The sequence below is a fragment of the Coenobita brevimanus genome, chromosome 50, assembly GCF_032717465.1.
Source record: "Coenobita brevimanus isolate Jiangsu-jjx chromosome 50, ASM3271746v2, whole genome shotgun sequence".
Lineage (NCBI taxonomy): Eukaryota > Metazoa > Arthropoda > Malacostraca > Decapoda > Coenobitidae > Coenobita > Coenobita brevimanus.
This window is the reverse complement of record NC_137003.1, coordinates 47,025,513-47,049,384: the sequence shown is the minus strand read 5'-3', so window position 1 is coordinate 47,049,384 and position 23,872 is coordinate 47,025,513. Positions and strand designations below refer to the sequence as shown.

General features: G+C 41.4%; 1 protein-coding gene across 1 annotated transcript; it reads left to right on the top strand.

Annotated features, from left to right (window-relative positions):
- The first annotated feature begins 902 nt into the window (after positions 1-902).
- On the top strand, positions 903-22,103 carry Rfk (Riboflavin kinase). The gene is made up of 4 exons (XM_080272385.1): positions 903-996; positions 11,708-11,859; positions 16,917-17,037; positions 21,306-22,103. Exons 1-4 carry the CDS (start codon positions 903-905, stop codon positions 21,530-21,532), a joined length of 594 nt encoding a protein of 197 aa, XP_080128511.1. The 3' UTR covers positions 21,533-22,103.
- The last annotated feature ends 1,769 nt before the right edge of the window (positions 22,104-23,872 follow it).

The window sequence follows — 23,872 nt, the reverse complement described above, 5'->3', positions numbered from 1 at the left end:
TTTTACGTCCTGTCGTCCTTGCAAAGCTACTTATTGCATAGTTATGACAGAAGGGCTTTGTGTGTGTGTGTGTGTGTGTGTGTGTGTGTGACAACTGGACTGTTATATTTACATTTTATGGGATGAAATTAAAGAATCTTACCCAGTATTCAAGAAAGCACAAGTCTCATAGCAGCTGAGTACCATGAGAAATGTTATACTTGGGTCATATATTTTACTATTCGTCGTATTTTGGAATGGGTAGTGGAGAATCTTCTAAGTTCGCTTTTTATCGCTGCATAATCAATTCACATTTACTCCCCTGGATCATAAATGTGTATTTTTCACCTCCATAGTTCACATGATTGTCATGGGTCGTGGTTCGGTATAGCACATTAGCTTGACAGAGATTCCAAACTCTCTTCAGCTCGGTTTATGGCCAAATATAGTCAGATGAGAGGATCGTTTTAACTATAAGAAGACAGGCTCATTGAATTTCATGTAACCATTGCGTTGTATTGTAGCTGAGGGCGTTGTCTAGTTTCGTGAGGCGAAAATAAATTGACAATAGTAAATGTTACAGCTTCAGTTATTCTGTTTTTAATCGGAATGATGTTCTGACAAAAAATGCAAAATTGTACGTCAGTCTGTAGCAAAACTACATGTTTGTACAAGAGTCGATAACTACGCACATTGCACGATATGTTCATAGTAATTCACTGTATGTTGCTTTCTGCTAAGTACAACATACACTAGTTCATGGAAAGTAATCGAGACATGGAAAAAAAAATATCTTCATAAATGCAATATACTGGCCTAAATGAAAGTTTGAAATTGTGTGAAGACTCGCTGAGATGGTGAGTGGTGGTGGGACGCAGACGGTAGACCGTGCAGACGACGCTTCGCTTACATTCAGTTACGAAATGGCCGCGCTGAGGGGAGGATTGCCTTACTTCGCTGTCGGCACGGTTGTCAAAGGCTTTGGCCGGGGATCTAAGGAACTGGGAATACCTACAGGTTAGTGTTAAGAACTAATTAAGTGATGTAGATTAGACCGATTGTTACGTGAAGTGGATATTACACTCGAAGTACAGTACATGGTTGCGAATTTCTAAAGACTTGAGAATGTTAGCTTCTGAGAACGGGTGGTCAAAGGTAAACAACATTACTAAACCATGGAAACTCCAGAAAGGAAAATACACACGGGCTAAAATCGCACACGTGTTTGAACCTGAAAGCCTGTCTGTGTGCTTTCCATAATAAGAGAAAGTTGGCCGTGTATGCCCGTGTGTTGCGTCATCGAGCTATCACACCCTTGAAGAACCATCTCCTCCGATAAAATGGGAGGAGTAATCCGAAAAATAAATTGTTAAAAGTCAGCAATGCATCGCTGTTTTAAGTGACTAACATAGTCCATGGAAAATGGGATAGATTTAGTATTGATAATGTTATGTGTCGTGCTGGTTATGTATTATTGTGTAGCGGGGTAGCATATGTAGGGGTATTAACTGCTGGAATCATAAACATGCTTTTGTTACTTTTTTTTTTTTTTTTTAATCTGGTTTGGGCCAAAACTGCCATCCATCCTGAATGCTGAGTTGTAGGCTACAAATAGATAAACAGAATATGGTGCTAGTCACAAAGAAGTGGGATGTACCCCTCCCTCCCATAAAGGTGGGGAGATGCCATGAGGTACTGTACCAAAGTGCAGTGCATACCGGTATCTCCATAACATAGACGTTTGAACCTGTGATGAGTTATTCATCCAGCATCCTTGAATACAAGGCTGCTGCATTACCCAAGTTACCATGGTTACATCCGATTGGTTTCATCCTACCGGTATGTAGCCTACACATTTTACCTACCAACTCAAAGGGTAGATGGATACCTGAGGAGTTATGGCAGCTGTTTTGCATCAGGGTTCAAACCCTGGCACCAGGGGACCAGCAGCTGCATAGTTAGCATTGCTAATAATCTGAGCTGTAGTATTGTCATTTTCAACTGTTGTGCGGTTTGAAATAAGTTGCAAAGGACAAAAATATGGGCCAAGTTAAAGTGTATAGTGTATTTGGTTAAAAAAGTATCACATTTTATTTTGACTAAAATATAATCCTGAGATGCATGATGTTACTGGTAAATTTAAATGTATCCTGCTTGTTTTGTATTATGCTGTATTTATGTATTATTTTATTCTTTGAAATATGGTAATACTCAATTCAGTGTATTGTTTAGCTAGGAAAAAGCCTCTGTTGTTATTATTATTATTATTATTATGTATCTGATTCAGGGCATAGGCGTAACAGGCTGTTCCTTGAGTCCTGTCAGTCATCGTACATACCCAACACATCCACGTCACCACTTACCCGTTAGGCGCCAAAACTTAACCATCCATACTGAATACATGCTAGGGCTGTCTCATTCATGACTGGTGTATTAAAGTCATGGTGCACGACTCTGAGGTTGTCGTTATTGTGCCCTGGCAACCTACCTGTCAATGTGCGTCTGATTTCGTGTATAATGTGATACGCATGTGATTCATGTATGCCAGTAATATGTTCTTGTATAATAATGATTCGTGTATAATATGATATGAAATTGGATGCACTGTTTACAGGTAGGTTGCCAGGGTACAATAATGACAATCTTAGTTGCGCACCGTGACTACCGGTATAGTACAGTACAGTATAGTATAAGTGAGTTTTTTTTTTTTTTTTTTTTTTTACGTCAGTAGGTCTTTGGTTGATAGTAAATTATACTTTAATGAAATTCATATCGAAACTGTTCCCTTCCCCAGTTGGGATTTGAGCCCACTTCCATTAAGACAGTATACCAGTACCCCTTCTCTATCAGTTTGGCCACTGCCTCTGAAAGTGGATTATTAAGGCTATAATATATTTAACCACTCCAGTTGAATGTTTGTCTGTGATAATAATTATATGTAAAAGACATCCCTGGCTTAAGTGAGTCAAGTAACAAACAGATACCCATTATTTTGGTAAACATGCAGTTTCGGACAGTCACAATCAGACAGACATAACCAAACCAATCTAGTCTATCTAAACTTACGTGTCAAATCTAACCTGACTGATCTGCTCAAATTGACCTAACCTGACTTAATTATCTAAGAAGCATGTCTGTCCAAAACTACAAAAATTACCCATAATCCTTGGAAAATAAAAGACAGTATCACTCTACACATTTCACATTAACTTGGCCCAGATTTTTGTCCTTGTGCAGCACATAAAATGTACGTCAGTGGCAGAAGAAGGCTATGCTGCACCTTAACAGTATGTCCTTTCTGTAGAACTTCGCGGCTAGCATCATCATCAAGTACCGTATTACTCTAGGGGGCCAGAATAGCTCGGTGGTAGTGCTCATGCTTCACAGCTGTATTGTTCATTGATCCTAGCATGGAGGATTAACTTCTTAAAAATATATAGTACAGTGTTTATATATATATATATATATATACAGTAACCCCTCCAATATCCGGATCAATAGAGCCATCGGTAGGTTCGGATATTGGTTTTGTCCGGATATTGGGCCCCAGCTTATGGACTTGTACTTACGGACCCTAACACAGAGAAACACCTATACAACTCCCTCCGGACATGCATAGCACCTATTTAACACCCAAATCACACCAATAAGGCACATAAATGACTGAAATAAATGCAATAGACACATAAAATGTGGGTTTAGAAGTATGTTCATACATTAATAAACATTCTGGTACTTATGGACTCTAACCGAACCTAACCTAACCGAACCCTGAAAAACACATTCCTACTGCACATGCATGAGGTAAGTTTAGTATGGAAAGAAGTACAGTATGACACTTTCTGGTAAGTATAGTATGGGAAAAAATACAATATGAAACATTCTGGTAAATATAGTATGGGAAATAGTACAACATGAAACATTTTGGCTACTTACAGCAAGTCCCTGGCCACCTCGATGAATAACCGCCTCCTCTCGGAGTCTGACAGTAAGAACGATTTCCTGAAGCACTTGCGCTACGCTCTTCCTGAAGTCTTGCACTGAACTTAGTCAATAACACACAGAAGTCCGTTCTTTTCACAGTGTTCACTTTAGTCCAAATAATGTTCCATTAAATTTAAGTGTTGCACATTAACTTTTCCCAAGTTTTTTTAAGTTTCCAAAGCCAAAACAAAGAAGGTTAGTTACGTTAAATTTCTTTTCTACTTAGTCTTTTCTCCCAACTTGAAAACCTTAACACAACACACCGTTTTTTTCACTGCACAACACTCAAAATTCCCGTGTGGTCTAGTGGAGAAGTTCTTGCTGTTTATTCACTGTCAGAGCCCGAGAGTATCACTGGCAGGCGTCCAAGGGGTGCATCGGTGGGTAGTGGTGATGGCGTACCGACTACAGAAGACTCTGAAGACAGCCGCAAACTCACGTCGAGCGGTGACTCCACTGTAGCTGATGTGCTGGGCTGTGGCTCGGAGCATGAGGGCCTGTCTTGGGGAGGCAACGGAGTGGAACCAGGGCTTGGCACAGCGGGGGTCACGGGCCTGAAAAAACTGTCAATCGTTGACTGACGCAAGGACCGACGATTCTGGCGATTGATGATGCGCTGCCGGAAAGCACGCACTTCCTCCACGAGTCCCAAGGGCCCCATCTCCCTGTCGCAGTCCGGGTGTTCCAGGTAGTCTAGGACGAACTCTAGATGTTCCCGGAGTGCGCTCAGCTTGGGGATGGCTGGAGTAGTGTCCTGCTGGGTGGAGTCTGCATCATCATCGCCTTCGTCGTCGGAATCTTCAAGTTCGGGACTGACACCAGCAACCGAAGACGCGATCTCGATATCAGACAACGTCTGATACCCAGGATCGCCCTCGTCGTCGTCCAACCACTCACGAACATCGTCCACATCAACATCGTCGCCGTGCGTACGTAGCCGTGCATGGAAGTCATCCACGTCAAACCCTAGGAAATCGTACTCCACATCTGTTCCGAGAAGCAGACGAGACCAACCATTTTCAAGAGTTTTCACAGGGACTTCCTTCCATGCACTAGCCCAGTTGTACAGCGCAGACTTGATGTTGTAGCGGCGAAGGTTTTCCAAAGTCCGCTTGCCTCGAGTGTCACGTCCTTCCCTGCGCTCGTCCTCGTCCTCGAGAACCACCATCACCTCGTCCAGGAACTTCCGACGGTACAGGCGCTTTGTTGCCACGATCACTCCTTGGTCCATTGGTTGAATGAGAGCAGTCGTATTAGGTGGCAGAAACATGCACCTAATACGGCCATTCTCAGCAACCAAGTCCTTGTCGCACGGGTGGGCAGGTGCATTGTCGAGGAGAAGGAGAGCCTTTACTTGGTCGCGAGGAATTCCCAGTGTCTTCGTCTGGTAATGTATGACCTCCTTGACGAAGTGATGGTGAAACCAGTCTTTGAAAATCACAGCTGTGAACCATGCTTTCAAAGAATGGTACCATATGACAGGAAGGACATCCATCACCCCACGAAGGCACCGAGGCTGCTTTGCACGGCCAACAATAACGGGCTTAAGCCAGTGCATGCTGTTAGCATTGGCACAACACAAAGCAGATATCCGTTCCTTAGAAAGCTTGCGGCCAGGTGCACGCTTATCCGTCTCATCGGCGAGAGTGTTCGTTGGCACCGAGCGATAGAATAGGCCAGTTTCGTCAGCGTTATAGACTTGACCGAGAGTGAGGCCCTCCCTGTCGATCAAGCCTTTCACCTTGTGCCGAAACTCGTCCACTCCATCCTCGTTAGCGTCCAATGCTTCGCCATGTGCTTTACGGTTAGTAAGGCCATGTCGCAACTTGAACGCGAAGAGCCAACCCTCGGATGCCTTGAAGTCTAGGGCGTCGTGAAGCCTTGCAAACTTCTCAGCAGCAGCCTTCAGCTCCGTTCCATGTACCATCACACCAGCTGCACGTTGCTGTCGATACCAAATCAACGTGGAGCGGTCGATCTCTGCATACTTGGGGGTAAACATAACCTTCCTCTCCACGTTGCGTTTGCTTCTCGACGAGAAGTCAGCCGTGTACTGCATGAGCTTGTCTCGGGAACGCTTGATATCAAACAAAGTCGACCGGGCCAGGTTGAACTCGCGGAGAATGCGAGAGGAAGACCAACCCGCATCAACCTTCTCCAATATCTCCCGTTTCTTCTCCAGAGTCAACACCACTCTCTTCCTTTTCTCAGGAGGCGGGGCCATCATCACACACACTAAGAGTAGGGCAGAGAGCAGCAGGAGGCCTTGCAGCAAGTACGGCACCACCACAAAAGCGAGCACGTGGGCAGCCATGGCGAAGAGCGTAGGTCTTGTCGCGGTGAGAGACAGGCGGGAAGTGGGGAGGATGCAGCGGCGCCCTATCAGACGTCGGAGGAATGACGAACCAAAACAATGCTCTCACGCGGCGCGCGCGGCAAGTTCAAATTATGGACGGCAAAAAATCGATTTTTTTTCCAATTTTTTTGGATTTTCGGACCATTTTGGGAATGTTTGATCCCAGGACGATAAGGTTCGGTTAGTGGGGATGTTCGGATATTGGGCGTCCGGATATTAGAGTGATTACTGTATATATATATACACACACACACTTATCACTTCACTTTAACCTGTTCTCAAACTGCAATCTCCCCACCTTTAATTCCAAGTTGTAACAATAGAGTAATATGGTGTGTATGAATATATGCACACACACACACACATATTTAAATATATACAGTGTACTATATATATATATATTTATATATATATATATATACAGTACAGTGGGCTCGCACAGTGCGCGAGAGATTGGGCAGTGCACGAGCTCACGCACTGGGAATTCGCGTACTAGGAATACCGGTACATAATCTTATGGGAATAATTACATATGGGCGGTACCCCCTCATACCTGGACATTTTTTGGCCCTTAGAGACATAATAAAGGTCATATGTTTCAGACATTGTACTAAAGCTATAGCTACAATAACAAAAATATGGGTAGTCACCTTAACAACAGTAGACAACAGGCCTGATGACCTTAAATAACAGGGGTTCCGAGGCGCGGCAACACTTACAGCGCCGCACTCCCCACCGCACCAACACTTCCCTCCGCAGACTCTTCTTGATCACCTTCCCCAGGAGCATCAAAGTCACTCACTTCAGCCATAAACCCTTCAAAGTTCAATGCTGACACTTCTGACATTGCATCCTCTTCATCCTCAACAGGAACAGGAGCAGACGATGTCGATGGTTCCGCTATTTCACCAACTTGAGCCCGCTGTGTGTAGCTTGTTATGAGCGTCTGTCTTCTCCTGTTTATTTCTTCCCTGTGCCAGTCTGTGTAGAAACGGAAGAGTTTGTCGATACCAACCAGAAGTTCCTCCGTTCTTAGGTTGCTCACTTCCTGTTCCTTCACCTCTTCCTTGAGCTTATCTACGGCAGCAAGGATCTTGCTAATGTTTGACATACACAGCTCAGTCCTGCCTTCCATCACGCTAGGCTGCTCAACTTGACTGTCTGGCGCATCAACATGACGACACGTGACGCGCTCTGTGAGGGGTGGTCGCGCATTAGTAGAAAATGGCATTTTTGAGCCACTCCTTGCCTCTGCCTCGCGTTCTGTGCGGTAAACTCGCGCATTAAAGGGTTTTTGGTTATGATTTTTGGTCACTCGTGCACAAGGCGAATCGCGCACTACGGTGACGCGCACTGTCCGAGCCCACTGTATATATATATATATATATGCACACACCGTATTCCTCTGTTGTTACAACTTGGAATTAAAGGTGGGGAGATTGTAGTTTGGGAACAGGTTACAGTGATAAGAGTATAATGACATACCTCTTGTGTAGCATCCTGTAGGTTCTGTATATATTATTTAAGTGTTACAGCATTTACTGATAAGGTAATCAGTGTTGATAGTGTACAGTAAGCTGTTGTCAGTGATCTATGGGTATAAGGAGGACCATGGTAACATTTGTGATATCTCCAGTGACTTCTAGTACTGTATTTTATTATGAAAAATTTGTCTTGATCTGCAATATTCTCTCAAATTTCTGTAGCTGGGGGTAGGGGGGTTTCAAGAATACTCCCCCAGTATCCCTGCTTGTCGTACGAGGCGACTAAAAGGGTTGGTGGTGGGTTAGTGCCCCACCCCGTAAAAAGAACTAACTAAAAAAGCAAATAAAGCGCCTCGGACCCGGACGGACCATGCGTTGACGACTAAGGAACGGACAAAGGACATTCTGAGAGTAGGAACGTGGAATGTGAGAGGAGTGAATGATGAAGTGAAAGAGAGAGAGATTGTCCAGGTGCTTGAGGATGCAAAAGTGGATATATGTGGATTGACTGAAACTAAATGGAAAGGTGAAAGGATGAGAGAATGGGAATACGGTGTAGGTATATGTGCGGGAGTCAGTGAGAATGAGAGGGCAATAGAGGGAGTATGTCTGATGATAAGCAAGAAGTGGAAGGAGAATATAAGAGAGTATGGAACAGTGGGTGCAAGGATTGTATGGGTGAGGATGAAAGTAGGTATACAAGCATGGGCGATTGTATGTGTGTATGCTCCAACAGAGGATCGAGTGGCAAGAGTGAAAGATGAGTTTTGAAGTAGAGTAGAAGCATGTATGGACAAGTTTGAGAGGAGCGAGAGAGTGCTGTTGATTGGAGACATGAATGGCAAAGTCGGGAATGTACGAGTGGATGGAGTGGTTGGTCAGTGGGGTGTGCCAGCAGAAGTAGATGGGAATGGTAGTGCTTTGGTGGACATCTGTGCTGGTAAGGGGTTGGCAATAGCCAACACCTACTTTCGTCATAAGATGATCCACCGGTATACATGGAGAGTAATGAGGAGGATGGATGGTGAACTTGTTGAACGAAAGGCAATGATAGACTACGTGTGTGTGGATGAGCGAATGAGAAGACAAGTGTTGGATGCAAGGGTGTGGAGAGGGTGGGGGAATGGAGTCTCGGACCATCACTTAGTGATGGCCAAGGTAGAGCTGCAAAGAAAGTGGTTGAGGAGGCGAAGGGGAAGACAGGAGGAAACAGCTCCTGTGAGAAGAGAGGAGAAATTGCAAGATAGTGAGAAGAGGACAGAGTATAAGAGCATAGTGGAAGAAAGATTGGGAAGGTATGAGCTAGAGCAGATGGAAGGGGTGGAAGACGTATGTAAGATATTCACGGAAGAGATAAGCGCAGCGTGTGAGGTGGTTTGTGGAGTGAGGAGGAGATGCAAGGGTGTGCAAGGGACAGCATGGTGGAATGATGAGGTGAAACGAGCTGTGGAACAAAAGAATAAGGCATATGGTGAATGGTTGGCGAGTAGAGGTAGGGGAGAAGATGAGAGAGAGAAGAGAGAGGTATATGTGAGCAGGAGAAGGGAGGTTAAGAGACTGGTGAAGGAGAGTAAGAAGAAAGTGGATGAAGAGTTTGGGAGGAATCTGAGTGTGAAATGGAGGGAGAGTAAGAAATTGTTTTGGAAGGAGGTAAAGAAAGTAAGGATGTGTGAAAGGGGAAATAGTAGGGGAGTGAAAGATAGGAATAATAGATTGTTGGTAGAGAAGAGAGAGAAATTGAGGAGATGGAAGGAGCACTTTGAGGATTTGTTGAATGTAGAGAGTGAGAGCAGTGTGAGTATAAGTGGTTGGGGAATGGCTGGGAGAAGAAGAGATGAGAGGAGGGAGGAAGAGATCAGTAGGTCGGAAGTAGTGGAAGCGATGAAGAAGATTAAGCTGGGAAAGGCCCCAGGAATTGATGGAGTATGTGGTGAAAATGCTTAGGTATGGGGTGAGATTGTTGTGGAGTGGATATGGAAGTTGTGTAGATTGGCTTGGAAGAGGGAAGGGTTCCAGAGGACTGGAAATCAGGTATAATTGTTCCTCTGTACAAAGGAAAAGGGGAGAGAGAAGTATGTGGTAACCATAGGGGTATTTGCCTTCTTAGTGTGACTGGTAAAATATATGGTAGAATACTCATTGATAGGGTTAGGCATATGACAGAGGAGCTAGTTGGAGAAGAACAAGGGGGATTTAGGAAGGGAAAAGGGTATGTAGATCAGATATTTGTTCTAAGATGTTTAGTGGAGAAGTATCTAGAGAAGGGAAGGAAAGTGTACGCTGCCTTCATGGACTTGGAGAAAGCTTATGACAGAATAGATAGGAAAGGTATGTGGAAGGTATTAAGAATATATGGAGTGGAGGGGAAATTGTTGAGTGCTGTGAAGAGTATGTACGAGGGAGCTAGGGGTACGGTGCGAGTGGATGGTGAGCTGAGTGAGTTCTTTGATCTCAATGTGGACTGAAACAGGGGTGTGTAATGTCTCCATGGCTGTTTAATATATATATGGATGGGGTCGTAAAGGAGGTACAAGGTAGGGCAGTGGATGTGGGGGTGGCCCTAACGAATGAGGGTGAGATTTGGAAGCTTCCGGTGTTGCTGTTTGCTGATGATACAGTATTGTTGAGTGAAGATGAATGGGAGTTGCAAGGTTTGGTGAATGAATTTGGGACAGTGTGTAGGAGGAGGAAGCTGAAAGTTAATGTAAACAAAAGTAAAGTTATGGTGTTTGAGAGGAATGAAGTCACAGAGTGTGCAGTGAGGTTGGATGGTGAGGATATGGAGAATGTGAGTGCATTCAAGTACTTGGGTAGTGTGATGAGTAAGGATGGAACTTTGGGGGATGAAGTGCGTGAAAGGGTACAGCAGGGAAGGAAGGTTGTAGGCATGCTGAAAGCAGTGATGAGAAATAGGGAAGTGAGTATGGAAGTTAAGAAGTCTCTGCATGATGGTATTGTGATCCCTACCCTGACGTATGGAAGCGAGGCGTGGACCTTGCAAGAGGGGAACAAGTCAAGAGTGAGAGCAGTGGAAATGAGTTACTTGAGAGGAGCATGTGGAGTGACATGGAGGGACAGGTTGACGAATGAAGAAGTGAAGGAACGTTGTGGGGTAGATGTGGATGTGGTTGAAAAGATTAGGAGAAATACACTGAGGTGGTTTGGACATGTGGAGAGGATGGAGAGTGAAAGACTGACTAAGAGGGTGTATGTGGGTGAGGTGGAGGGAGGGAGAGGGAGGGGTAGACCGAGGATGAGGTGGAGGGATGGAGTTGAGAGGTATATGAGGGAGGGGGGGGTGAGTTGGGGGGAGGGGAGTCAAATGGTGGGTGACAGAGTGACTTGGAGGCGTTTTGTCTGCGGCCACCCTTTGCGGGATTAGGGCGTCGGGCTATAGATAGATAGAGATTATAAATAATTTTATACTATTACTTTGTAATTTTAACCAGACACCGGCATGGTGGGTTGAAGTTCTAATCTTGACATCCCTGATAAGTGGGGAACATTTTGAAGGTCATGGAAAGTGTAGAGTTGATAAGGGCTGAGTGAGATGAACAGCTGATTTGCACATTTTGTAAAGTGCATTTAAGTGTCATCGGTGAGTGTATGGTTAGATCTTAATTGCATATCAGGTTTCATATGGGTTTGGTACAATAGCTAATTATGCTTGACTGTTGTGGAATAGTATTTGGCAAAATTCCGACTGTATATGGTAAAACAAATGATTACTGTATGCATTAATGAACTATTGTATAGATCACTTGGAACTGAGAAATCTTGAACATTCTTTGTAAGTTTTATGCACTGAACTGTACTACTTGTGAACAATAGTTTTCTTAATGCAATATTGAATGCCAGCAAGCCATGGGTGGAGTAGGTTATACTGATTTGTTTTATGTTCTAGCTAACTTCCCTGAGCATGTAGTAGAGCACCTTCCGGATGAGATCACCACTGGCATCTACTTTGGGTGGGCGAAGGTGGACAATGGACCCACCTTCAAGATGGTGATGAGTATTGGCTGGAACCCATACTACAAGAATGAGAAGAAGTCCATGGTAAGTGGTGCATCCAGCTTGTCTTGAGTAACAAGTACCCATTTTCTGGAGTGTCCTTTTGCTTTTTGGACTTCAGTTGCTTTACTATTTAGACCATATTCATATGTGGACAGGGCTGAGCTGTGAACCCAGCTGTGGGAAATTTCCACATGTAACCCCTTGCCTTTTGCCTTACATCTTCAGTGTTCGGCCTTTTAGAGGGCCTCCACAAGATGCTGTGCCCCAGGGCTCTTGCATTTATTAATTTGAATCTGGAGGTCTTTGTTCAGTTAGTAGTACATTAGTCTATACTGTACAATACTTTACTATTTTCTAAATGTTGGGTGAAGTTTACTACTGGATTAAGTATTTCATCCTATGTTCCTACAGGTAAAAGTTCTTGTAATGAAGGCTACTTGATTAGGGAAGCTACTGTTTGGTATTTTCCTGGACTTTAGCAAGGATTGATTGTTTTCATGGTTATGTGAAATATCTGCAGTGTAATATCTCAAATCAGTATGCTTGAGGGAAATTTTAATTGTACAGTACTTGGAGTATTACTGTATGTACCATACATTTGACATTCAGTGTACAGACTGTTTCCTTTTGTTTGTTTATGAAATAACTAAAGGTTATCAGGGAGTACAGTATTGTTTAAAATTTACTTTTATGTTTTTGAAAACTTTGGCCATACTTTTTTTTTTTTTAAAATATATATATAAATAACCAGTTGATGACATTTAGTGATGCTGGGTGTCATGTTTCAGCCACCATTGTTCACCAGCAAATAGCTAAGGCAGGATTTTAATTGCATTGTCATTTTTTAGATTACCGGTATGTGAGAGGCACTCTGGAATTATTCATACACTAGAAATGCTATGAATACAGATGAAAATAAGTCAGCTCTACTTAATTATATTGTGAAGCAATTGTGTGTATGTTTGTTTATTCATGTGTTTCCCTAAAGTTGCAGCATGAGTTGTAACAGTTGACCTTCCACTTTGGAATATGAGTGAGTGCCTTTACAGAAGTCAAAAGTGAGAGCTGTGGAAATGAGTTATTTGAGAGGAGCATGTGGAGTCACATGGAGAGACAGACTGACAAATGAGGAAATGAAGGAGTGTTGTGGTGTGGATGTGGATGTGATAGGAAGCATTAGGAGAAACACATTGAGGTGGTTTGGCCATGTGGAGAGGATGGAGAGTGAGAGACTGATGAGGAGAGTGTATGTGAATGAGGTGGTGGAGGGGAGAAGGAGGGGGAGGCCAAGGATGAGATGGAGGAATGGAATGGAGAGGTATATGAGAGAGGGGGGTGTGAGCTGGGAGCAGGGCAGTCAAATGACAGGGGACAGGGCAACATGGAGGCAATTTGTTTGTGGCCACCCCTTATGGGATTAAGTCGTCTGGCAATAGATAGATAGCCTACATAATTACCTGTATTAATATTTTTTCTTTGTTGTTTCATTTACCTGATTAAAATGAGTGCCTGCTTAATTACCTTTAATAATTCCATCCATCCATTCATCCATCATCCAATCCTACATTGCCCCATGAGGAGCGTAGGAGCCAGGGACTAAGCAGTTGGTCCCGACATTTAAGATGAGAGTGAACCTTTAATAATAATGATAATATTTTTTTTTCTCAAAAGCACCATCTTTTAAAATTTTCTTTTATCTGATTTAGCGTTTTAAATTTTCTTTTATCTGATTTATATGATTGATTGGTATTGTTGATTAAGCATTTCGGGAGCATGGATCTGGCATTTTATGAAGTTGCTAGATTTTCTTTTCTTAATGTAATGGTAGGTGGGGGCGTTCACCATCCACTCACTCGATGTAGTTCTGCTCTCAGGTTTCTGCCCTTTCCTCTCTTCCTTTCTTTTTTCCTTCCTTCCTATTCTGTCTCCTATTTTCTTCATTCTTTGCTCCAATTTCTGCCTACAGGTGACTTTACACTCCCTTTTTTGTCTTTCTTTCCATCTTTCTTTCCTCTTCCTTCAGCCTACAGGTGACTCTACACTGAGTGACAAGCCAAATGATTACTTGTACACCAGGAAACCATTTACTGTACTACATTAGGTGATAACCATATAACCAAATTATGGTACCTGGTGGTTTAGTGGGTAATTAAGGCACTCCAATTGGATTGAGCCTGTGCAAATATATATCCAAGGGGTGGTTGGGGTTTATTGCTCTCATAATGCCACTCTAAATGTCAGGACCAACTTGCCTAGCACAGGGCTCCTATGCTTCTCATGGGGCACCACAGGATTGGATGATGATGATGAATATTGATGGAATCCATGTTAATGTGATGATATATTGGAACATTTAGAGGTAATGTAAATGTGTGTCTATGCTAATGGAAAATTCAGTGTGGCTTTTCATTTCGATTGCATGCACATAAAACTGAAGGTAAGTGTAATGAAGCTAAAGATACTATAATTACTCTGGGTTAACCGTGTGTAATTTCTGCATGTTCTTAGTGTTCAGCTGCACTTTGATCAATAATGCCATCTGCCAATGCCTTATGCCTTTTTCTGCTGTGGACTAAAAGCTAGATAAAATAATCTTTTATTACCCAGATTAAGTTACCCAAGGGTGACTGTAACAGTGAAGGGTATGATAAGATTTAGTTGGTTTGCTTTTATTTGGCAGAACTATGTCACTGCCCTGACTTGAATACTGTTCACTGTACTGAACTAAGTTGTGGTTGCGTGAAGTCAATTAAGTCTTAGTTAAGGGGAAGGACTAAGTCTCCCCTCCCCCCCCCTTTTTTTTTTTTTAATGCAAGGAAGAAGGAACCAAGGGCCAAGGACCTGCAAAGTACTTCCTCCAAGAAAAAAACAAAAACAAGGTAACAGAGAGCCAAATTAAGATCCATTCATTTCGAGATGCGTGGACACAATGCATTTGGAAGACTGGAGATCGTAGGCAGTAGGAAAAACAGACAAAGGGAGACAGTTCCAGAGTTGACCTGTTGCATACATGAAGGATTGGGAGTAACAGTTAACTCTTGCAGTAGAGAGTTGGACAGAAAAGGGATGAGAGTTTGTTGCTAGATGGGTGCTATGTTCCCGCCATAATAGTGGAGGGATGCAAGCAGACAGTTCAGAGGAGCAGTGACCATTGAAGTAGCAATAGAAAAGAGATGAATATGCAGCAGTGCGGCAAAGAGACAGAGGTTGAAGGAAGCCATTATGAAGAGGAGAGTTATTGAGACAAAAAGCCTTTGACTCCACTCTGTTGACAAGAGCTGTGTGTGGTGAGCCTCCTCACACATAAGAGTTGTACTTTACACAGGGGTGGATAAAACCTGTATAAAAAGTCAACAGCTGTGCAGGGTTAAAGAAGGTACAGAGTTGGATTAGTACACCCAATATCTTGGAAGCAGATTTTACAAGAAAGGTAATATGTTCTTTCCAAGATTAATCCCGGGAGAATGAAATCCCAAATATGTTTAAAGATGATGCAGGATTGAGCTGGACATTGTTAAATTTTAGAGGGTAGTCCTGTGGAAGATTTTGTTGGGCTGATAGATGTAAGAACCGAGTTTTGGATGCATTAAAACAACTAGGTTGTTTTTACCCCAGTCATAGATATGAGCCAAGTCAGACATTAGGTGTGTCATAGCCTCATCCCTTGTTTGTTGAAGTAACTGCTGAGATGGACGCTGCAGGAAGCGAATGGAAAGGTGAAGGGTAGAGTCATCAGCGTATGAATGGATAGGGTTAGATATAGCGCTTAGAAGGGCATTGATGAATTAAAGGAAGAGAGGTGGTGATAGGACAGAGCCCTGAGGAACACCACCATTGACAGCTCTAGGAGAAGAATGGTGGCCATCTACAACAGTAGCTGTAGAACGACCAGAAAGGAAGTTAGAGATGAAGGCACAGATAGAAGAATAGAAACCGTAAGAGGATAGTTTGGAAATTAAAGATTTTGTGCCAGACTCAACTGAAAGCCTTTGAGATGTCAGTTGTAATGGCAAAGCTTTTGCCAAAGTCCCAAAAGGTGGATTACCTGGAGTCTGAAAGGTGGGTGAGAAGATCACCAGTGGACTCTCCCTGGTGGAACCCATACTGACAGTCAGAAAGAAGATTGTGATAGGAAAGATGCTTTATAATTTTTTTTGTTCAGAATAGACTCAAAAACTTGTGACGTACTGTATATTAAAGCATTTGGGCGCTAGTTATAGGGCTGGGAATGGTCACCCTTCTTTGGGACAGGTTGAATGGGAGGAAACTTCCAGCAAGAAGGAAAGGTGCAAATTTATAGACAAAGACGGAAGAGTTTACCTAGGCAGGGTGTAAGTGCAGTGAGAAAATTAAGGAAGTTTTTAGGAGACTGGGTGTCAAAGGAAAGAAAAGAAATGCTGAATTTTGATATATTTGTGATGAAAGGGAACCATTTTTAGGCAATACTTTGAGTACAAAGAAAACCATAATTACTGGTGTTGGTGTATAGCTCAGTGAGACGGTAATTTATCTTTAATTTATTATTGTGATAGTGGATGAAAGAAGCAAGAGAAATGTGACAAAGTAGGAGGGAAATGTTAGCACGACCCAGTCACTTTGATGTACTGCTTTAGCTAATTTGCTTGTTTCTGGAACATGTGTAAAGAAGCTGTACTGGGTATAAAATCAGGTGTTGTCGAAAGCATCTGTTGTAGATACAGTATACTGAATTTAAACTGCTGCTTCAACTCCTTAGTTTTTCTGTTTACCTGTGTAATATTTTGAAGGTGCTTTTAATCCTTATGTAGCTTATTTCCATACACTTTAGTCTCCGTGTATAGCTTACCTCCACCTAAAGTCCTTAACCTATGCATGAACTTGAATATTTCTGTCATAGCATTTTGTACCCTTGTATAACATATCTCTAGCTTAGCACATGCATCTGCTTTATAATTTCGCAACATATCTAATCCTATATTAACCTGTACAGTACTTAGCTTACTTCCTCCTAAGCTCATGCATGAGCTTTATTATTTTTTAATAATTCTTTACTAATCCTTTCTGTTTGTGTTTGTATGTATGTGTGTGTGTTTGTGTGTGTTTGTGTACCTACATCACAGGAGGCGTACCTCTTCCAGGAGACACACATCATGCACGTCTTCGAGAATGACTTTTATGGATCTGAACTTCGTATAGTAATGCTTGGCTACATCCGGGGTGAGAAGAATTTCAACTCTTTGGGTAAGTTATACACTGTATGAAGAATTTGTATATCCCTTTAACACAGTACTTGTACCTTAACATGTAGGTTTGAGATTCTGGTGTGACTTAAAATGTCAGGAGTTAGTGTGGTGGAGATTGTGTTCTTAAGAAATGTGTGTGCAGTGCAAAGAGTGGATAAGAAATACAGTAAAATCTCACTATGACGCACTAAATGGGGCCCCAGCCCTTCCGAAAAAAGCGAAATTCTGATAAAAGTGACACCTGGACTTCCCCCTGCTAACTCACATTTTTTCTGATATATCAGACATTAGTCCAGATCGCACCAACGGTTTTGAAACTGTTTTCACTACCATTGCAGTACTGTACTGTGTTATACATTCACTACAGTAATCGAATGGTATTTTATATATATATATATATATATATATATATATATATATAGTATATATATATAGATAGATAGATAGATAGTTAGATTTACACAGTAATAATACTGTACTGTACACTGATAAACATGTCTTTTTTTTTACCTTATTGTGGTGAACATAGCTGAAGTGGTCAGGCAGTCTAGACTGCTTCTGGCTTTATCGGACTTTTTCTGGTATTTAAGAATTTAGTCTGATAGCTCCTTGATATCGATAAAGCGAATTCCGGTCTGTTAAAGTCCGTTATATTGAGGTTTTACTGTAACGTGATTTGTGAAAGATGTGGAGTTAGGAAGTCCATGGACAGCAGAGTTGGAGTGAGTGTGATTAGGTTGTATGGTCATATGGAAAGAATGGATATAATTAAGGTGATGAAGAGGGTATGTGTGAATGAGTTTAACCCCTACACCGTGGGCATGTTTACCGATGTTTCGCGTGTGCCGCGGGGTTATTCGGGCTCCGACAGACTCTCAAAAAATATTTGCCAAAAATCAGTTATTAGCCCTAGAATATTAAAATTACATATGCTTATGGCACATACCTTCAGCTTTCTCCTGGAATGTTTGTTGAGCCTTCTTCAGTTACCATAGGATTTGTGGAGACCTCTGAAGTTGGGTAACGAAGTCTCCACTTTACCCCTCCCGACAACCCGTTATATGATTACCACAGCCAGATATTAACACTATAAACACTACTCTATGATTTTCAAGTAGTTTGGGATCCATACTCCAAAAAAAACCCCACTGTGAAAGCAATGAAAATTATGAGCGCGTCTGACCGTCGCACTTGCGCTAGTTCGCTCTTGGTACTGTGTCATTTATTATTCATAAAACCCCTCACACTTTATATTTCTATTACTATATAACATTTATATATATCTACAGTCTTTATCCATAAGTTTCCTTCAGTAGTATTAGTTTATTGTCACTGTAGGGATTCAATTTCTTTCAGTAAAATACGTAGCATTCACTTTCTCGTCCTGTATACTAGCATTGAGAGTGAATGTCACTTTCATCTTCACTCTCATAACTCATAGTATTCAGACATGCTAGAGTGAAACTTTCACTTTCATTACTCCTAGGGTATATACTTGTATTCTTATAATACTACTCATTTACATTTCTATTTACGTTCTCTATTTTATTTACGTTATTTACATTTCTATTTTATTTACACTGTGTTATGCACTGTCACTTGAAGTAACTTATAAAACTATTTTCCATTGTTCACGTATATTTACATTCATTACTTTCACTTGCTGTTTACACATTATTTACACATTATTTACAGTTCCACTTGCACTGTTTTACTCAATAGAAAGATCGTAGTCACTCTTTTATCAATTGTCAGCCCTTTACCTCTTTCCACACGAGGTTTAGTAGGGGGTAAAGGTCACAGGGCCCTTTGCATGGGGGTGAAAAAGTCCCTGAAGTCAGCAAGACGAAACAGACGTACCTCCACTTCGGAAGATGAGAGTAAACTGATAAGGGAGGGCCGGGTGGAGGCCTACTTAGGGGATATTCAGTACTACCAATGTTAGCTCTTGGAACAGCTATGTATAGCACTGAAATGATTGGCAGGAAATCTAGACAATACATTTTAAATTAGGTAGTTCCAGGTGAATGTAAATATCAATTAGGCTTCTCCCTTCCCTCCTTATATGTATATTTATTACGAAAATAGATTATACTGCATATTTCAAGGGGAAAAAAACAGCGAAAATTAGCGAACGAGTGCACGTGAGGTGTTTTCAGGTGATAATTAGCCAATTCCAGGTGTATGGCACTCTCACTTACCTTATTTCTTTCTTGTATATATTATTTGGTATAAGAATAGGGCATAGGGCTTATTTCAATGGATGAAATCAGTGAAAAATTCCAGGGAGGATTTACTTAGCGTAGCACGGCCAGGCAGGCGAGAGGATAGGGTAATGGAGGGGGGGTAGGGAGGGGAGTCAAGAACGGGGAGAAATGGCTAAATTGTCAACAATGGATGGGAGTACAGATGAGATTAGGAGTGCTGACTAGTGTTGGACATTGGCAGTACTGATAGATGATACAAGCCCCCACTTGGAAGCCCGGGTGAATTCAAAATAACACAGAATCACAAAAGCGATGCCCCGCGGTATGATCCCTTGCTCCCAAGCGTCACGAAAGTGACGCCCCGCAGTTAACGGGTTAAAGGTAGCAGGAAGTTTGGTTGTCCAGGAAGAAGGTGTATAAATATGATAAATGAGTGTGTACGTAAGAGAGGTATAAAAGCTGATGAGGCTTGGGAACAGACAAGGGATTGAGCTGGTTGGATTAATTTTTTATGAAAGTGTGTATGCCGTTTAGCACTTTTTTTTTTTAAATAATTGAATTGACTCCATCTGATTGGTAATTATGAGGCTATGCTTAGACAGCTGTCACTACTAGATGGAGCCAGGATTCTGGGGTCTTGAATGGTGAATGAACGTGTGTTTGGCCCATTTTTCATTGGGCATGCTGTTTATTAGTTCTCCCACTGTCATATTCATTCCTTTTCCTGACTTTCTGTACCCTACCTCACCCCACCTGCCTGTGGGTAAAAGAGGGAAGATAATGATGATGATTAACACAGTTTCTTTTGGTACCTGAAGAATTATGAACCCCTTTAATCTGGATGGCACCCTCTTTAGATTAAAGGGATATTTGTATAACAGCAGTGAAACCAGCACGTCACATAATATGTCACCTCTCTCAGCAGACATCACATAGAGCAGGACTGAGTTGAGACGTTCTGTTTTTTGCAGTACAGTCATGTAATATGTTTATATCTTAATTTTTTATAGTTGATAGTTTGTCCTTAACCCGCCCCGTCCCGACGACGTATGGGTACGTCACCACGATTTGCATTTGCCAGTCCCGGCGACGTACCAGTACGTCGTGCAATTGCAAGGTACCTAATTTGCACAATTTTCAATTTTCGCACGTGATTTTTCGTATGTATACACCGGACACCTTCCTCTATTCCTGTACAAGATACCAAGCAGGGACAATGCCTTACACTGCATAACCTCCCCCCTCCCCCCCTCACGCCATTGTCTTGGCAAAGGACCTGTTACCAGTGACCTGGCTAGTAAAGTTATTCAGGGCCAGAGTGATTCCCCAATCGATGACAATGTGGAGGACAATGTTTACATAGCATTAGAAGAAGAAACAGCCAGAAATAATGATCAGGTAGTGTGGCAAAAATAGGTCAGGTATGGTGATTAGTTAGTGAGTGAAACAATGCTTATAATGCCTTTATTACTGCTTGAAAACCAATATACTGTCATACTACATGTACATTCGTACCAAGTAAATAAAGAAATACCGTTTATGAGTGGATGAAATAGTTACCCTCCCATAGAACTCGTTTTCTTTGGTGCCAGCATGTTAGAAAACCCACTCAGGTAAGGAGGAACTCCTACCTGGATTGGGCACTTTAAACCTCAGGTGAGCGATTTCTCTATGAATTTTCGATGTTTCTCACCAAAAGCGAAGGTTTTAGCCAAAAAAAAAAAAAATCGAAAATACCTCGGGACTGGGGGATGTCGGAGGTGCGGAAAACCTCGGGACGTGACGGGTTAATGTATCCTATTGAGTCCCAGGGCTGCTGTGGGTGGAGTGTTGCTGGAGGAGTGTACCTCCCCCATAGCCGTGAAACTTTAGGTTCAAATCTTGGGAGTACCCCCTTTCTTGACTTTTGAAAATGCTTCATTCTGTTGGACCTGGGTTCTCTTCGGGATGTGGAATCTATGCATTGAGATAGAATACTCTTGTTTTTTTTAGATACTTTGCAGTTGATATTAGATGATGCAATAGCTCCTGCTTACCATGACCTTCCTGTGTTTTTCAGAGGAGCTCATTGCAGCCATTCACAATGACATCAGTGAGTCTGATAAACAGCTGTCACTTCCAGAGTACGAGAAATTCAAGAACCACCCTTTTTTTGTTGGCAAGTCAGATCATCAGCGTAATGGGATAGTGAAGAATGGAGTTATTGCTAATGGTATCCAGAATGGCCATGGGGCTTCTGAGGGCCTAGTAAATGGTGCATCTTATACTAATAACCAAACGAGTTGAGGAAGCTTAAATAGCTATGCATATTTGGATGTAGGGTACGGTATGTTGCCTTGTTGAATGTATCATTGCTAGCCTTTTTTTTAGCACCTGAGATTTCTGTGGATGAGTTTTTCAGATGATTATGAAACTAAGTTAGGTAAATAATTTTTGTGGCTGGTAAAGATTTTTAAAAATGTAATTACAATAATACAGTTGTATCAAATGTTGCAGTTTTAAAAATGGAAGTGATAGCTATATAATATACCGGTATGAGTTTTGTTACTATTAATTTTCTAAGTAAAGCTTTGGAAAAGTTATGAATTTAATCCAGTGCTTGTGAATCTCTTTTTTAAGTTACTATTTATATAAAATACAGAAATACTTGATGTTCCTTAGTATACTGTTAACATTATTGGTATTCTTTGTATATGATACTGATGGTGAACTAGTAGATTTGAGGTAGGAGTGCATAAAACTTTTCATTTTTACTGAAGCACATTCTACCGTCAAAATATACAGACCCCTGTGAAGTATCTTTGTAATATTCTCTCTGTGATTATGCTTTTATTTAGCTTTTAGTGTGTGTGTGTGTGTGTGTGTGTGAGAGAGAGAGAGAGAGAGAGAGAGTTAATCTTTATTTTGCAAGAATGGAGTGATCACCAAATTGTTTATACTGTACCAACATGTTTCCAAGAAAACAAGCTGAACAAGAGGCCCAATTGGCTAAACAGTCATGGTTTAAGCATTTGTGTTTGAGTAGGAGATCCCTGAGTGATTGTTTTGACCACTGTAATCATCTAGTTTGTGCAGATATTTTTGCCCTTTCCTTTCATCCTCCATAAATGTATGTTGCTGTCAAAACCTGTGCAGTATAAAATATGTTATTAAGTACAGTAGCTTTATTTTATCATTTCTGTCATCTGTTCGCTTGATGTGTTAAATTTTGGCCTTATTTGGTGTAGCTAACTAAAATGATGCTAATATTGGTACTCTTAATCTGTAGACGTTATGGAGGAGTGAATGGCAGCATCTCTGTGATGTATAAATTTGGATTTAATTGGTTATGTCATATTGAGTGGCATATAGAATGGTACTGGTTAAGCCATACAGGTATTAATATTTTATACTTTTTATGAGAAATAAAATTATATGTTGTGAGAGATTGATGACAATTTTTTTTTTTTTTTTTTTTTTTTTTTTTTATATAGATTGGCTACCGAATTCTTAGTTTGTGTGTTGGAAGAGCAGTCTGTAATTGGAAAGGTAGGCTTTTTAAAGACAGACATAAGCACCAGATGATTCAGCAAAGTTGTCCATGCAGTTACTTTGTGTTTATCCATTGTCCAATGAAGGCAGTAATGTACTGTGCTGTGGAACTGACTTATGAGAATTAAAAGGCAGGACATTTTGTCATATAGTGGTTTAGCCACCCTTAACTAGATGTAACCTAGAAGAATAACATAGTGGCTCTAAGAGCCATGTAACTGATCACTCTGAAATGTGTGAAGGAAATAGCCTTGCCCCAGACCCATATGCTCTTGATAGGGTAGTATAGGATTGGATGATGGGTGGATGAAAGGGAAGGGAGTGTTATATACTGTACTTAATTTTACTTATATGATTATGTAATTTGTGATAATCAAGTCACTGTTACTGAGTAGAGTTGTGTACAGTACTTAACTAGGTTCTGTTGTGCAATATATGTGCAGTATATTGTAAAGGGTGAGATAGCACAAAGTATACTGTAATATTAATGAAGTTTCTGGAATACGTGTGCAAGAGTTGGGAGAATAAGATCCCACGTGTAATAGGAGGGAATTTGATAATTTACTGAATCGTATTTAAGTAATAAGTTACCTGATTCACTGGCAGTGTTTTGTTATAGAAGACATTGAGATGTGTGCTGTAAAGTATGTGGAACATTTACTCTGTTTACTCGGTGTTTATCTTGGGAGGACCAACATTAACCCCATGAATCCAATAGCGTATTTTTTATTTTATTCTTGGTATGAGTAGATGAGCTTATGTAGCTTTTGAAAGATCTCTGCCTGTGATGTTCATGAAGACTGCATTAACCCTCCCACTCAGAAGTCTATCTTCAACCAAATGAAATAATCTGAAAATAGAAAGAAAGGTTAGAAGTTAGCAAGAGTAGAATAAAAAAATGCATGACTGAATTTAAGGGGTTAAGCTTATGTTTTATAGTATGTTGATACAAGATTAACACTGTAAAGTTGCTCTGCCATTTTGTTTGGAAAAAGTTATTATCGGTGAAGATGTTAATTTTTCTTTTGTTTATGCCAAATTCTATACTTGACCTGAAATTGCCATCTCTCTGTCTTGAATATTGAGCCGTTACAA

What these genes read in the sequence shown, in the direction of transcription:
- Rfk (XM_080272385.1), top strand. Translation starts at nt 903, where the DNA reads ATGGCCGCGCTGAGGGGAGGATTGCCTTACTTCGCTGTCGGCACGGTT. An exon ending in AGAATGAGAAGAAGTCCATG is followed by an intron (nt 11,860 to 16,916) that starts GTAAGTGGTGCA and finishes CCTACATCACAG; the next exon opens with GAGGCGTACCTCTTCCAGGA. An exon ending in GAAGAATTTCAACTCTTTGG is followed by an intron (nt 17,038 to 21,305) that starts GTAAGTTATACA and finishes TGTGTTTTTCAG; the next exon opens with AGGAGCTCATTGCAGCCATT.